Genomic DNA, 16142 nt, shown 5'->3' with positions numbered 1-16142 from the left:
TGACCTTGCATTTCCAGTCCAGCTGACACATGAATAACTGCTGGAAAAGCTAATTGTCTGGGCTGTGCTCCTCCACTTAGATGCGTGTGAGGGTCATGTTGCAGCATGACTTATTCATGGAGGACAGGAAGAGTACAATTACTGCCTGCACAAACAACCAAAGGTGGATTATTTGGACAAGATGATCTGCTCCCTCAGGTTTCACTCACTTAACCATCAGCAGGTCAAATGAAGAGGACTACAAGTGGAAGAGCATCCGACAGACGGCCGTGACACCTTGTGGGTATGCGGCCATCGGTGACTTCAGCATACCTCGTTTTCTTTGTCTTCCACGCGGCTGCGGCGAGGAAAAGTAGGAGGATCTTCATCTCACAGCAACTTTATGGAGGACAAGAAGAACCTGGCCTCTCCACTTCCTCACCCTGGTGAGATCTACTTCGGAATAATCCTACTGTGTAAAATACAAAAACCCCAAAAGCAGTGAAGTGGTCAGGTTGTGTAAAAGCTAAATAAAAAGAGAATACAACAAATCCTTTTCAACTTATATTCAATTAAATAGACTGCAAAGACAAGATATTTCATCTTCACACTGACAAACTGGTATTTTTTGCAAATATTTGGAATTTGATGCCTGCAGCATGTTTCAAAAAAGCTGGCACAAGTGGGAAAAAGACAGAGAAAGTAAAGGGAATGCTCATCAAACACTTATTTGGAACATGCCGCAGATGAACAGGCTAATTGGGAACAGGTGGGTGCCATGATTGGCTATAAAATAAATGCTCACTCATTCACAAACAAGGAGGGGGCAAGGGTCACCACTTTGTCAACAAATACCTGAGTAAATTTTAAGAACATTTTGCAAGGAATTTAGGGATTTCACCATCCACGCTCCGTAATATCAAAAGGTTCAGAGAATGTGGAGAAATCACTGCACGTAAGCCATGATATTACGCACCTTGGATCCCTCAGGCGGTACCGCATCAAAAAGCCATATCACTGTGTAAAGGATAACACCACATGCGCTCAGGAACACTTTAGAAAACCACCGTCAGTAATTACAGTTGGTCGCTACATCTGTACATATACTGTGTGTGTGTATATATATATATATATATATATATATATATATATATATATATATATATATATATATATATAGCTGGGAAAGGAAAGGAAAACTCACACCCAGCTAATGCGTCCCAGCTACAACTGGGTTCTATTAACACTGACACGATTGTATATACGGCGGATACTGCCCTCCAAAATAGTTTCTCTCGTTTTGAGGAAATAACATTAGAAGAATTGTTACAACGTGTAAATGGAATAAAACTAACAAACATTTTTACTTGACCCACTTCCTGGGAAACTGATCAAGGAGCTCTTTGTATTATTAGGTCCATCAGTGCTAAATATTATAAACTTATCACTCTCCTCGGGCACTGTTCCCCTATACAGTAATATATAGCTGGGTGTGAGTTTTCCTTGCCCTTATGTGGGCCTACCGAGGATGTCGTAGTGGTTTGTGCAGCCCTTTGAGACACTAGTGATTTAGGGCTATATAAGTAAACATTGATTGATTGATTGATATATGTATGTATATATATATATATATATATATATATATATATATATATATTAATCAATTTTTTTTGCAATTTTACAGACAAAACCCCTATAATGATAATGTGAAAACGTATTTTCAGAGCTTTGTGCAAATGTTTCAAAAATCCCATAAGACCCTTTGGTCCATTTCTTGGTACATTGCTTCTATCCCTTCATGACAACCCCCCTCTCCTTCCCCTAGCCACCCATCTCCGTGACGACCCACCGTCAGACCTGGCCTACCTGCAGGCGGCGGCCATCTTTCAGTATCTGCGCACAGACAAACCGCTCCGACATCAGCTGGTGCATTATGGGAGGAAGCCGGACGCGCTGTCACTGCCACAGAGCGGCGACAAGGCGACGACACGGCGAGCCTTACAACTTGCCTTCAGGACCCTCAAATGTAGGCACTTTTGTATACTTTGACACCAATCTACTGTAGCTTGAAAACAGCAGGTCTGAAGGGGACTCCAGTGATCCCTCCCGGACTTCAACCACCTCCAAGTCTTCACCGTAACGAGCGGTGTATTGATGACAACTGCCTCATTCACTGAGTGGCAATGACAGGAAATAAGATGTCAACATTCAAAGTGGTAGTAGTATTAGTATTAGAGCCATAGCAGCATACCATGCAGTTGTATTGGAAGTTTTCTAATCAAGTAGTCAAACAAAATAGTCACCGAATGACACAGGTCAAATACAAAGAGTGCGCAATGGGAGAGAGATGCATTTTTCTTTATAATACAAGGTGGGAAGGTGGGAGTAGGCTCAGTTTGGAGGGGGGAGAGAGCTTATGAAAAGACGAGAAAGGAGAAAATTATTTTTTCCGCTTGCTGTAATCTTTAGTTTTATTTCCCTTGTAAATGCACATCATCACCTTTGAAATTGCACCTTTAGCATGTGTGTATTAATTAATAACGCAATAAATAAATAAAATAAATTAATAAATCACTTTTAAAAAAATCTTTTGCAGTGGTCGTGCGGAAATGTCAGCGTGGAGTTATTGAGTCCGTTTAGCTGATTGGAGAGCTAGCTTCTGCAGCTAGTGGGTCCACAACGATGGCTTCTGTTTTGTTTGTTTATCCGTTTTACTGCCGTGTTACAGACACCGTTGGGAAACAATTTGGTGAAAATTACTCATTTTGCAACGAATATATCTGCGGCTTATAGTCCGCAATGGCTAATATGTAAGTGGCAATGACAGGAAAAAAGATGTCAGGTAAAAGTGGTAGTAGTATTAGTATTAGAGCCATAGCAGCATACCATGCAGTTGTATTGGAAGTTTTCTAATCAAGTAGTCAAACAAAATAGTCACCGAATGACACAGGTCAAATACAAAGAGTGCGCAATGGGAGAGAGATGCATTTTTCTTTATAATACAAGGTGGGAAGAAGGGAGTAGGCTCAGTTTGGAGGGGGGAGAGAGCATATGAAAAGACGAGAAAGGAGAAAATTATTTTTTCCGCTTGCTGTAACCTTTAGTTTTATTTCCCTTGTAAATGCACATCATCACCATTAAAATTGCACCTTTAGCATGTGTGTATTAATTAATAACGCAATAAATAAATAAAATAAATTAATAAATCACTTTTTAAAAAATCTTTTGCAGCGGTTGTGCGGAAAGGTCAGCGTGGAGTTATTGTGTCCGTTTAGCTGATTGGAGAGCTAGCTTCTGCAGCTAGTGGGTCCACAACGATGGCTTCTGTTTTGTTTGTTTAGCCGTTTTACTGCCGTGTTACAGACACCGTTGGGAAACAATTTGGTGAAAATTACTCATTTTGCAACGAATATATCTGCGGCTTATAGTCCGCAATGGCTAATATGTAAGTGGCAATGACAGGAAAAAAGATGTCAGGTAAAAGTGGTAGTAGTATTAGTATTAGTATTAGAGCCATAGCAGCATACCATGCAGTTGTATTGGAAGTTTTCTAATCAAGTAGTCAAACAAAATAGTCACCGAATGACACAGGTCAAATACAAAGAGTGCGCAATGGGAGAGAGATGCATTTTTCTTTATAATACAAGGTGGGAAGAAGGGAGTAGGCTCAGTTTGGAGGGGGGAGAGAGCATATGAAAAGACGAGAAAGGAGAAAATTATTTTTTCCGCTTGCCATAACCTTTAGTTTTGTTTCCCTTGTAAATGCACATCATCACCATTAAAATTGCACCTTTAGCATGTGTGTATTAATTAATAACGCAATAAATGTAAAAAAAAATTAAATAATTCACTTTTTAAAAAATCTTCTGCAGCGGTCGTGCGGAAAGGTCAGCGTGGAGTTATTGTGTCCGTTTAGCTGATTGGAGAGCTAGCTCCTGCAGCTAGTGGGTCCACAACGATGGCTTCTGTTTTGTTTGTTTAGCCATTTTACTGCCGTGTTACAGACACCGTTGGGAAACAATTTGGTGAAAATTACTCATTTTGCAACTAATATATCTGCGGCTTATAGTCCGCAATGGCTAATATATAAGTGGCAATGACAGGAAAAAAGATGTCAGGTAAAAGTGGTAGTAGTATTAGTATTAGAGCCATAGCAGCATACCATGCAGTTGTATTGGAAGTTTTCTAATCAAGTAGTCAAACAAAATAGTCACCAAAAGGCGTATTATCATTAACTACCTTCAACTTGTTTACAAAAACATCTCTTTTATAAGTAAATAAATAAAAATTATATTGGGGTTGGCATAGCTCGGTTGGTAGAGTGGCCGTGCCAGCAACTTGAGGGTTGCAGGTTCGATTCTCGCTTCTTCCATTCTAGTCACTGCCGTTGTGTCCTTGGGCAAGGCACTTTACCCACCTGCTCCCAGTGCCACCCACAATGCTTTAAATGTAACTTAGATATTGGCTTTCACTATGTAAAGCGCTTTGAGTCACTAGAGAAAAGCGCTATATAAATATAATTCACTTCACAGGTCACATACAAAAAGTGTGCAATAGAAGAGAGATTCTAACCCTAAACCTACATCAAGTTATTACAGTATGTCTCTATATACATATTTATTATTTTTTTTAATTAATTCTGGCCAAGGGGGGCGCATTTCAATTTGTTACACACACTTGTTATTTCATATGTTGACCAGAGGGGGAGCACTTTTAAAGGCAACACACATTGTTCTATTCGATGCAATGTTATTGAGACCATGATTTATGTCATGATTTTGTTCACACCTCCTCATATGGAAGATACTTTTCCTTCTTCATGTCTCAAGAAGGGCAGAAATACAAGAACACACACACACACACACTTGTATTTTTTACATTCTTGAGACCTGACCTTTAGGAACACCCTTTCTAGATATATAAAGAAGTATATTTCCATCCATCCATCATCTTCCGCTTGCTCCTGATGGGTGCTGGTTGGCGCCTTGCATGGCAGCTCCCTCCATCAGTGTGTGAATGTGTGTGTAAATGTGGAAGTAGTGTCAAAGCGCTTTGAGTACCTTGAAGGTAGAAAAGCGCTATACAAGTACAACCCATTTATCATTTATTTATCATTTATCCGAGGTCGGGTCGCGGGGGTAGCAGCCTAAGCAGGGAAGCCCAGACTTCCCTCTCTCCAGCCACTTCGTCTAGCTCTTCCCGGGGGATCCCGAGGCGTTCCCAGGCCAGCCGGGAGACATAGGGACGGCGTGGCGCAGTGGGAGAGTGGCCGTGCGCAACCCGAGGGTCACTGGTTCAAATCCCACCTAGAACCAACCTCGTCACGTCCGTTGTGTCCTGAGCAAGACACTTCACCCTTGCTCCTGATGGGTACTGGTTGGCGCCTTGCATGGCAGCTCCCTCCATCAGTGTGTGAATGTGTGTGTGAATGGGTAAATGTGGAAGTAGTGTCAAAGCGCTTTGAGTACCTTGAAGGTAGAAAAGCGCTATACAAGTACAACCCATTTATAGTCTTCCCAACGTGTCCTGGGTCTTCCCCGTGGCCTCCTACCAGCTGGACGTGCCCTAAACACCTCCCTAGGGAGGCGTTCGGGTAGCATCCTGACCAGATGCCTGAACCACCTCATCTGGCTCCTCTCCATGTGGAGGAGCAGCGGCTTTACTTTGAGTTCCTCCTGAATGACAGAGCTTCTCACCCTATCTCTAAGGGAGAGACCCAAACTCATTTGGGCCGCTTGTACCCGTGATCTTGTCCTTTCGGTCATGACCCAAAGCTCATGACCATAGGTGAGGATGGGAACGTAGATGGACCGGTAAATTGAGAGCTTTGCCTTCCGGCTCAGCTCCTTCTTCACCACAACGGATCGATACAACGTCCGCATTACTGAAGACGCCGCCTGTCGATCTCAACATCCACTCTTCCCTCACTCGTGAACAAGACTCCGAGGTACTTGAACTCCTCCACTTGGGGCAGGGTCTCCTCCCCAACCCGGAGATGGCACTCCACCCTTTTCCGGGCGAGAACCATGGACTCGGACTTAAGAAGTATATTTCCAGCATAAATAATGTATAAAGTACATCTTTCAGGAATCGCCTGGTCTAATCTTCTGTGTTGTATTTAAAATGAGTGTGTGTCCATGTCGCCTTCCCACCAGACCAAGACTTGCTGGAGGAGATGGTGACGGACAGCCGCTTGCAGACGTGGCAGCATATTGTGAGTCCTGACATCTCGTCTGAATCCAAACACAACTTTTAACGACACACCGGCTGCCCGTTAAAGTGCCTCCTAAAGTAGTCGTGGTATGTAGTCGTATGCTGGTGCGCATAAGAGGCCATTTGTATTCACATCTGTGCCTGCAGTCGCCCCGGCTGGAGTTGGCAAATGATGCATGGGGAGGAGCGCTGACTGGGAGTCTGTAAATGAGACAATAAAACACGTACGCAGGCGTGGATGTGTGTCAGGACCGCTCGGAGGGATGAGAGGAAGATGGCCGACACGCTGGCGGCTTGTTAGTCTGCGTCGTTCAAGTGGCAACAATGGAGACGGCAGTGGTGACTTTGCACAGCGGCAAGAAAGAAAACAATACGGAGGATACTTTTGTGCTGATGTAGTCATTAAACACTAGGACATCTGCAGTCAATCAATCAATCAATCAATGTTTATTTATATAGCCCCAAATCACAAATGTCTCAAAGGACTGCACAAATCATTACGACTACAACATCCTCGGAAGAACCCACAAAAGGGCAAAGAAAACTCACACCCAGTGGGCAGGGAGAATTCACATCCAGTGGGACGCCAGTGACAATGCTGACTATGAGAAACCTTGGAGAGGACCTCAGATGTGGGCAACCCCCCCCCCTCTAGGGGACCGAAAGCAATGGATGTGGAGCGGGTCTAACATGATACTGTGAAAGTTCAATCCATAGTGGCTCCAACACAGCCGGGAGAGTTCAGTTCAAAGCGGATCCAAGACAGCGGCGACAGTCCCGTCCACAGGAAACCATCTCAAGCGGAGGCGGATCAGTAGCGTAGAGATGTCCCCAACCCATACACAGGCGAGCGGTCCATCCTGGGTCCCGACTCTGGACAGCCAGAACTTAATCCATGGGGAGGGGGGGACATAGGAGAAAAAAGAAAAGAAGCGGCAGATCAACTGGTCTAAAAAGGAGGTCTATTTAAAGGCTAGAGTATACAAATGAGTTTTAAAGTGAGACTTAAATGCTTCTACTGAGGTCGCATCTCGAACTGTTACCGGGAGGGCATTCCAGAGTACTGGAGCCCGAACGGAAAACGCTCTATAGCCCGCAGACTTTTTTTGGGCTCTAGGAATCACTAATAAGCCGGAGTCTTTTGAAGGCAGATTTCTTGCCGGGACATATGGTACAATACAATCGGCAAGATAGGCTGGAGCTAGACCGTGTAGTATTTTATACGTAATTAGTAAAACCTTAAAGTCACATCTTAAGTGCACAGGAAGCCAGTGCAGGCGTAATATGATCAGTCCCTTCCAAGGTTTCTCATTGTCCCATTGGGTTGAGTTTTTCCTTGCCCTGATGTGGGATCTGAGCCAACTGACACACCCTTTGCCAGTTTGTGGACATGACTCAGGCCGATGACCATGTGTGAGTGCACTTTCTAGAGACAGCGCTCGCGGCATTTACTTATATGACCCAGCCCAAACAACCTTCCCTAGTCATGGCGCGGGTCGGAAAAAATTCACCTAGCACAAACACACAACACACCCTCCACCATGGACTGCTAGCTCGACATCAACCTAACGACCACCTCTGATCTTAAATTTCAGCCCGGTGACCTGTTGCCGCTCGCGATGGTGATGCTGTGCAACTTACAGGAGAGAAAGTTTTTGCCACGTGAGCGGCGACCAGCAAAGGAAGGGGAGGAGCCCCGACAGGAAGTGAGAGATCTGGAGAACACGCTTCATAAGTAAGTGTGACGCAAATGTTGATGAACAACATGGCGGTGAGACTGTGTGTGTGTGTGTGTGTGTGTGTGTGTGTGTGTGTTGCAGATGTAAGACCAAGCTGGCAGCCTCTCTTGCTCGCTGCAGGGTGAAACACGGCCTGCGGAGTGTGTCCTGCATCCTCTCAGAGTCTGTGAGGACCAGACAGCACGTAGCCAAAATACTACCTCTTTACGCCTGGGTCAACACTCTCAGGAGCAGGTGCAACTCAACACACACACACACACACACGCACACGCACACGCACACGCACACGCACACGCACACGCACACACTTGTATGTGTTACCTTCTTGAGAGCTGAGAAAAATGCCTCCCTCTTTAGGAGCAGCCTTTCTAGATATATAAAGAAGTGTATTTACAACATAAATAATATATACATACTATGCACATATAAAAAAGCTTGTTGTGAAAAATGAGTTGGAATTTCACAAGAAAATGATCACAATTTCACAAGAAAAACTTAGAATGTTGGCAGCATTATGATAAAAGTTGTCATTTTGCTCAACACAAGAAAAACTGAACATTTGTGCAATATTATGACAACATTTGGAATTTTACTCAATAACAATTGCAATTTTACAAGAAAAGCTTAACATTTCTGCAATTTTTTGAAAAGAGTCGTCCTTTTACTCGACAAAAGTCACGATTTTATAAGAAAACTAACATTTGGCAATATAATAATAATAATAATCGGAAGTTTACTTGGCAAAATGGTGAAAAAAGTCATCATTTTACACGGAAAAATGTCACTATTTTAAAAGACAAAAAAATTGGCAATATTGTGATAAAAGTCCGAATTTATTAAGACAAGTGTCACCTTTTGGCATTAAAAAGCAATAATTTTACCTAAAAAAAGTAACAATTTTATGCGAAAATATTGCAATATAGCAGAAACAGAAAGAATATGAGAAATTATTGCCAATTTTATAAGAAAAAAGTCGACATTGTGAGAAAAAGACTGCTTTTAATTAATTCCCGTTTTTTTTTTGTTTTGTTTGTAATTGTTTTTTAATATTCATGATTTACTTCAAGTTATTACAGTATGTCTCTATATACATATTTACTTTATTCATTTTGGCCAAAGGAGGCGCATGTCAATTTCTTACACACACTTGTTATTTCATATGTTGACCAGAGGGGGAGCACTTTTAAAAGCGACACACAGTCAGTGTGAAAAATCCCTCCTTTTTGGGACCACCCTCTTTTTGATAGATGTCACCACAAATGAGACATTGTCTATTAGATGCAATGTTATTGGGACCAGGATTTATGTTCACACCTCCTCATATGGAAGATACTTTTCCTTCTTCATTTCTCAAGAAGGTTAGGAATACAACACACACACACACACACACACACACACACACACACACACACACACACACACACACATTCTTGTATCAGCCTCCCTCTTTAGGAGCAGCCTTTCTAGATATATAAAGAAGTGTATTTACAATATAAATAATATATACATACTATGCACATATTAAAAAGCTTGTTGTGAAAAATGAGTTGGAAAGTCACAAGAAAAAGGTCACAATTTCACAAGAAGAACTTAGAATGTTGGCAGTATTATAATAAAAGTCGTCATTTTACTCACACAAGTCAAAATTCTGGAAGAAAAACTGAACAGTTGTGCAAAATTATGATAAAAGTTGGAATTTTACTCAATAACAATCGCAATTTTACAAGAAAAGCTTAACATTTTGGCAATTTTATGAAAAGAGTCGTCATTTTACTCGACAAAAGTCACAATTTTATAATAAAACTAACATTTGGCTATGTTATAATCATAATCGGAATTTTACTTGGCAAAATTATGAAAAAAGTCATCATTTTACTCCAAAAAATGTCACTATTTTACAAGAAAGGAAAAAAATTTGCAATATTGTGATAAGTCAGAATTTATATGACAAGTGTCACCATTTGGCATTAAAAAGTAATAACTTTAAATTAAAAAAGTGAACATTTTACGAAAAAATATTGCATTACAGAAACTATGAGAAATTGTTCCCAATTTTATAAGAAAAAAGTCAACATTGTGAGAAAAATACTGCTTTTAGTTAATTTCCTTTTTTTTTTGTAATTGGTTTTTAATCTTCATGATTTACTTCAAGTTATTACAGTAGGTCTCTATATACATATTTTTTTTATTAATTATGGCCAAAGGGGGCCCCTTTCAATTTCTTACACACACTTGTTATTTCATATGTTGACCAGAGGGGGGAGCACTTTTAAAAGCGACACACAGTCTATTTGACAAATCCCTCCTTTTTGGGACCAGCCTCATTTGATGCAATGTTATTGGGACCATGATTTATGTCATCACTTGTTCACACCTCCTCATATGGAAGATACTTTTCCTTCTTCATGTCTCAAGAAGGCTAGAAGTACAACACACACACACACACACACACACACACACACACAAACTGATTTCTGCCTTGACAGCGTGGAGGAAGTGTGTGAGGAGTTGCAGCTCAGCGGTCTGACCCAGGTGGACCAGGTGTCTGACGGGGACCAGCCCACATTCAGCAGAGACCCCCTCTGTCCCGACACACTGGTCTTCTCCCCAAAGCTCCATGCAGTGCTGAAGCACAGCCGGCTCACTGCCACACACACTCTCAACCTGCAGGTACGGACTACAATACAAGGAAAGTACAGTTTGACCGTGATTTTTATTTTTATTAATTATGTATGTGTTGTATTTGATATGGGCAGCAATGTTTCATTGTACTGTCCCTAGATAATCCTTGTCAAAGTACATAAGTCTTCTACCCACAGGCTCGTTCCTGCTTGGGCTTTTAGAGAAAAGTAAAAAAAAAACATACCAAAGGATTAAAGACAAATACAAAATAAAAATACATAAAACATAATTGGCCCCATTTGTGCATACTACACCCAGTTCTTGTGCTCACACTTCTCATTTTCCTTAAGCCACTTTTTCAGTTTGGTGGTTATGGATGTTTCAGGGCCGATAGTCCACAAGGAGGCCGATATTCATGTGCGGTAAAAGTTATTTATCGTATTTGCTTGAATGGCCGCCGGGGTGCTAATTAATTTAAAACCTCTTCTCACTCCGGCGCTTACCAAAGGCATGCAGTAAATTTAGGCCTGCGCTTATAAATTTAAGTGTGATGTAAGGATACCATCATGAAAATCACATTTAATAAAAAACAGTTTATTATGGTCTTACCTTTACTTATAAATGAAGTCCATGCGCAGCTCCTTCTGATCAAAAGCATCGATAACTTGTTTATAGAAGTCTTCCTTATCTTTCTTCAGTTTTAAAAGTCTCTTTGTCTCGATGGAGATCTTCCTTTATTACCTCCTGCTTCCATTGAAAGTCCAGTTTAGAAAACTGTTTTATTTTAGATATGTAATCCTCCATGTTAAAAGTGCAAGCGAGAGGAAAAACTAAAGGATCGCTGCTCACTCTTGCTGCTTGTTGTCACTTCTTCTGCAGCCGAGTAGTCGCAAGAAGGATCACTAGCGCCCTCTACCACCAGGAGGCGGGAGTCATTTAATGACTCATATTTGACACACGCAGCTACGGTATATTAATAAAACATAGCTGCTTACTGTTCTTTTTAGCATATTCAATAGCTTGGACCTTAAATCCTACTGAATAGCTCTTAATCTTCTTCCCTTTATGCAATTTCAAATGATTGGAATCAGCCTCCTCCATTTTGAAAATGATGACAGGTGAAGTGTCACTCGTGACGTGACGAGTTTGACCCGGTGGAAACTCTAGGCATATGCTAATTATTTGGCGAAACGAGTTTGACCTGGCGGAAATTGTAGACATGCGCTAATAAAAATAATATTTCGCCAAACGAGTTTGACCCGGCGTTAATCCTGAGCCAGCGGTATGGCTAAGCATGCGCTAATTATTTAGCGAAACGAGTTTGACCCGGCAGTAATTCTAGGCAGGCGTATACTATATACCCGGCGGCAATTCAAGGAAATACGGTAAACATGAATAATATACATCAGTTGTTTTTTGAGCAATAGTTTTTTGGAAACATTGGACCAGTTGCGACTTAATGTGCTCATGTTGTGATGAATTTAGCAGCAAAATACATCCTTAAGTAGTGTTAGCATATCTGAGTCATTGTGTAGAAATATGGGAAACAACTACCAAATGTGACCGTTTTACAAAAAAGTTAGAGTATCTCGTCATGTTGGACATAGAGAACATGCAAACACTATTTGTTGAATCACAAATATTTGAATTCAATCATTTGGTGGATTTGCAAACAACCAAAAAAATAAAAAAAATTTCCGTCCAGGTACAGAATAGAATACAAGAAAACTAGAGATCACCCGATATTTGTCATTTTTATTTATGTATGTATTTATTTGACACGGACAGTACAATGAAACATTTACCAATGAATTGATTAACGTGGACCCCGACTTAAAGATGTTCTTATTCAAACGGGGATAGCAGGTCCATTCTATGTGTCATACTTCATCATTTCGCGATATTGCCATATTTTTGCTGAAAGGATTTAGTAGAGAACATCCACGATAAAGTACGCAACTTTTGGTCGCTAATAAAAAAGCCTTGCCTGTACCGGAAGTAGCAGACGATGTGCGCGTGACGTCACGGGTTGTGGAGCTCCTCACATCTGAACATTGTTTACAATCATGGCCACCAGCAGCGAGAGCGATTCGGACTGAGAAAGCGACGATTTCCCCATTAATTTGAGCGAGGATGAAAGATTCGTGAATAAGGATATTGAGTGTGAAGAACTACAAAAAAAAAAGGTAAAAAAAAAGTGAAAAAAAAAAAGGAGAGGGCAGTAGGAGCGATTCAGATGTTATTAGACACATTTACTAGGATAATTTTAGAAAATCCATTATCTGCCTATTATGTTACTAGTGTTTTAGTGAGATTATACAGTACCTGAAAGTCGGAGGGGTGTGGTGACCGCCAGTGTCTCCGGTGGGAGGAGGTAATAGTCGCCGCAGCAACTGCAGGAGGACGTGAGCTCCGCTCATGTCTACAGTAATAGCCGACTTATTGCCACCATTTTCTCACCGAAACCTGTTTGCTTGACCGCTCTGATCCATAGTAAAGCTTCACCTTCGGGAATTTTAAACAAGGAAACAGCGGCTGTGTTTGTGTGGCTAAAGGCTAAAAGCTTCCCACCTCCATCTTTCTACATTGACTTCTCCATTATTAATTGAAATAATTGCAAAATATTCAGCAACACAGAGGTCCAGAATACTGTGTAAATATGCGATTAAAGCAGACGATTTATAGCTTGGATCGGGCTGGAAAATAATGTCTGCTACAACCCGAGACGTCAAACGCACGCATCATCGTACCGCGACATTTTCAACAGGACACTTCGGAGGAAATTTAAAATTGCAATTTAGTAAACTAAAGCGGCCGTATTGTCATGTGTTGCAATGTTAATATTTCATCATTGATATATAAACTATCAGACTGCGTGATCGATAGTAGTGGCTTTCAGTAGGCCTTTAAACAAGTTGAACAACTTATTGGGGTGTTACCATTTAGTGGTCAATTGTACAAATATGTACTGTGCAATCTACTAATAAATGTATCAATCAATCAGTCAATCAATACATTGATAACCGATGTCAAAGTACATAAGACTTCTAGCCAGAGACTCAATTGCAACCCTCGTTCTTGGTTAGGCTTTTAGAGAAAAGTTGAGAAAAGTGACAAACACATACAAGTACAAAATAAAATACATTAAAAATAATTAAGGCTGATAGTGATTGTCAGTCGTCAAAGAGGCCGATAACCGATATTTGGAGCCGATATTCATTGGCGATACAAGTTATTTAAACATGAATAATATACAGTACCGGTCAAAAGTTTGGACACATTCAATGTGTGTTCTTTATTTCCATGACTATTTACATTGTAGATTGTCACATCAAAACTAGGAATGAACACGTGTGGGGTTATGGACTTCACAAAAAAACATGTTTTATATTCTAGTTTCTTCAAAATAGCCACCCTTTTGCACACTCTTGGCATTCTCTCCATGAGCTTCAAGCACACCTGTAAAGTGAAAACCATCTCAGGTGACTACTTTTGAAGCTCATAGAGAGAATGCCAAGAGTGTGCAAAGCAGTCTTTGGAGCTTGCAAGAAACATACTTTATTTGTCGCCATGGAGGCCAGGCGACAAATTTTACTTTTTAAGCCAAAATGCGTCCATTCTCTCTTTTCTGTCTACACACTGTGTCTGCTTGTAAGTACTCTGTGTGTGCGTGCTGCCGAACATGCTCCTCTGCTGGTAACACCAGCACTGTCAGCACGTGACGATGCCCTATCATGCCCGTTGTAAAAAATAACAGTAAATTGTGAACCAGTACTTTTCAAACAGAGTATATAGTACCCTTCTTGTTTCTTTAGTACCGCGATACCATCCTAGTACCGGTATACCGCACAACCCTAGACTAGACATTTCTGTACATTCATCATAGAAAATCATCTAATTGAAGCAAATGTATTTAAATAGTAAAAAAGTTTGATAGGATGAAAGTGGGCCAAGTTTGAGTACTTACGTACAAATTCCGTTTCCATATGAGTTGGGAAATTGTGTTAGATGTAAATATAAACAGAATACAATGATTTGCAAATCCTTTTCAAGCCATATTCAGTTGAATATGCTACAAAGACAACATATTTGATGTTCAAACTCATAAACTTTATAATAACTTAGATTTCATGGCTGCAACACGTGCCAAAGTAGTTGGGAAAGGGCATGTTCACCACTGTGTTACATCACCTTTTCTTTTAACAACACTCAATAAACGTTTGGGAACTGAGGAAACTAATTGTTGAAGCTTTGAAAGTGGAATTCTTTCCCATTCTTGTTTTATGTAGAGCTTCAGTCCTTCAACAGTCCGGGGTCTCCGCTGTCCTATTTTACGCTTCATAATGCGCCACACATTTTCCATGGGAGACAGGTCTGGACTGCAGGCGGGCCAGGAAAGTACCCACACTCTTTTTTTTTACGAAGCCACGCTGTTGTAACATGTGCTGAATGTGGCTTGGCATTGTCTTGCTGAAATAAGCAGGGTCGTCCATGAAAAAGATGGCGCTTAGATGGCAGCATATGTTGTTCCAAAAGCTGTATGTACCTTTCAGCATTAATGGTGCCTTCACAGATGTGTAAGTTACCCATGCCTTGGGCACTAATGCACCCCCATACCATCACACATGCTGACTTTTACACTTTGCTTCGATAACAGTCTGGATGGTTCGCTTCCCCTTTGGTCCGGATGACACAATGTGGAATATTTCCAAAAACAATTTGAAATGTGGACTCGTCAGACCACAGAACACTTTACATCAGTCCATCTTAGATGATCTCGGGCCCAGAGAAGCCGTCGGCATTTCTGGATGTTGTTGATAAATGGCTTTCGCTTTGCATAGTAGAGCTTTAACTTGCACTTACAGATGTAGCGACCAACTGTATTTAGTGACAGTGGTTTTCTGAAGTGTTCCTGAGCCCATGTGGTGATATCCTTTAGAGATTGATGTCAGTTTTTGATACAGTGCCGTCTGAGGGATGGAAGGTCACGGTCATTCAATGTTGGTTTCAGGCCATGCCGCTTACGTGGAGTGATTTCTCCAGATTCTCTGAACCTTTTGAGGATATTATGGAGCGTAGATGTTGAAATCCCTAAATGTCTTGCAATGTCACTTTGAGAAAGGTTGTTCTTAAACTGTTTGACTATTTGCTCACGCAGTTGTGGACAAAGGGGTGTACCTCACCCCATCCTTTCTTGTGAAAGACTGAACATTTTTTCGGGAAGCTGCTTTTATAACCAATCATGGCACCCACCTGTTCCCAATTAGCCTGCACACCTGTGGGATGTTCCAAATAAGTGTTTCATGAGCATCCCTCAACTTTATCAGTATTTATTGCCACCTTTCCCAACTTCTTTGTCACGTGTTGCTGGCATCAAATTTTAAAGTTAATGATTATTTGCAACAAAAAAAAAAGTTTATGAGTTTGAACATCAAATATGTTGTCTTTGTAGCATATTCAACTGAATATGGCTTGAAAGGGATTTGCAAATCATTGTATTCTGTTTATATTTACATCGAACACCATTTCCCAACTCATATGGAAACGGGGTTTGTATATCTGTGTGGTACGACAGGACAGGAGTGTGTG

The 16142-nt window shown here is 41.0% G+C and overlaps 1 protein-coding gene across 1 annotated transcript in view; it reads left to right on the top strand.

The window, feature by feature from the left end:
* Positions 1 to 382: 382 nt before the first annotated feature.
* The window catches only part of LOC133562279 (putative methyltransferase NSUN7), a 22478-nt gene continuing 6718 nt past the window's right edge, over positions 383 to 16142 (top strand). The window contains exons 1-7 of the mRNA XM_061916343.1: positions 383 to 425; positions 1805 to 2005; positions 6135 to 6193; positions 7788 to 7927; positions 8013 to 8165; positions 10418 to 10601; positions 16129 to 16142. The exon at positions 16129 to 16142 is cut by the window's right edge and continues 200 nt beyond it. Coding sequence (XP_061772327.1) covers positions 383 to 425; positions 1805 to 2005; positions 6135 to 6193; positions 7788 to 7927; positions 8013 to 8165; positions 10418 to 10601; positions 16129 to 16142 — 794 coding nt within the window. The remainder of the gene's footprint in view (positions 426 to 1804; positions 2006 to 6134; positions 6194 to 7787; positions 7928 to 8012; positions 8166 to 10417; positions 10602 to 16128) is intronic.

The sequence above is a fragment of the Nerophis ophidion genome, linkage group LG01 (assembly GCF_033978795.1).
Source record: "Nerophis ophidion isolate RoL-2023_Sa linkage group LG01, RoL_Noph_v1.0, whole genome shotgun sequence".
Classification (NCBI taxonomy): Eukaryota; Metazoa; Chordata; class Actinopteri; order Syngnathiformes; family Syngnathidae; genus Nerophis; species Nerophis ophidion.
The sequence above is the reverse complement of the archived record's forward strand: the minus strand, read 5'-3'. Positions and strand labels throughout refer to the sequence as shown.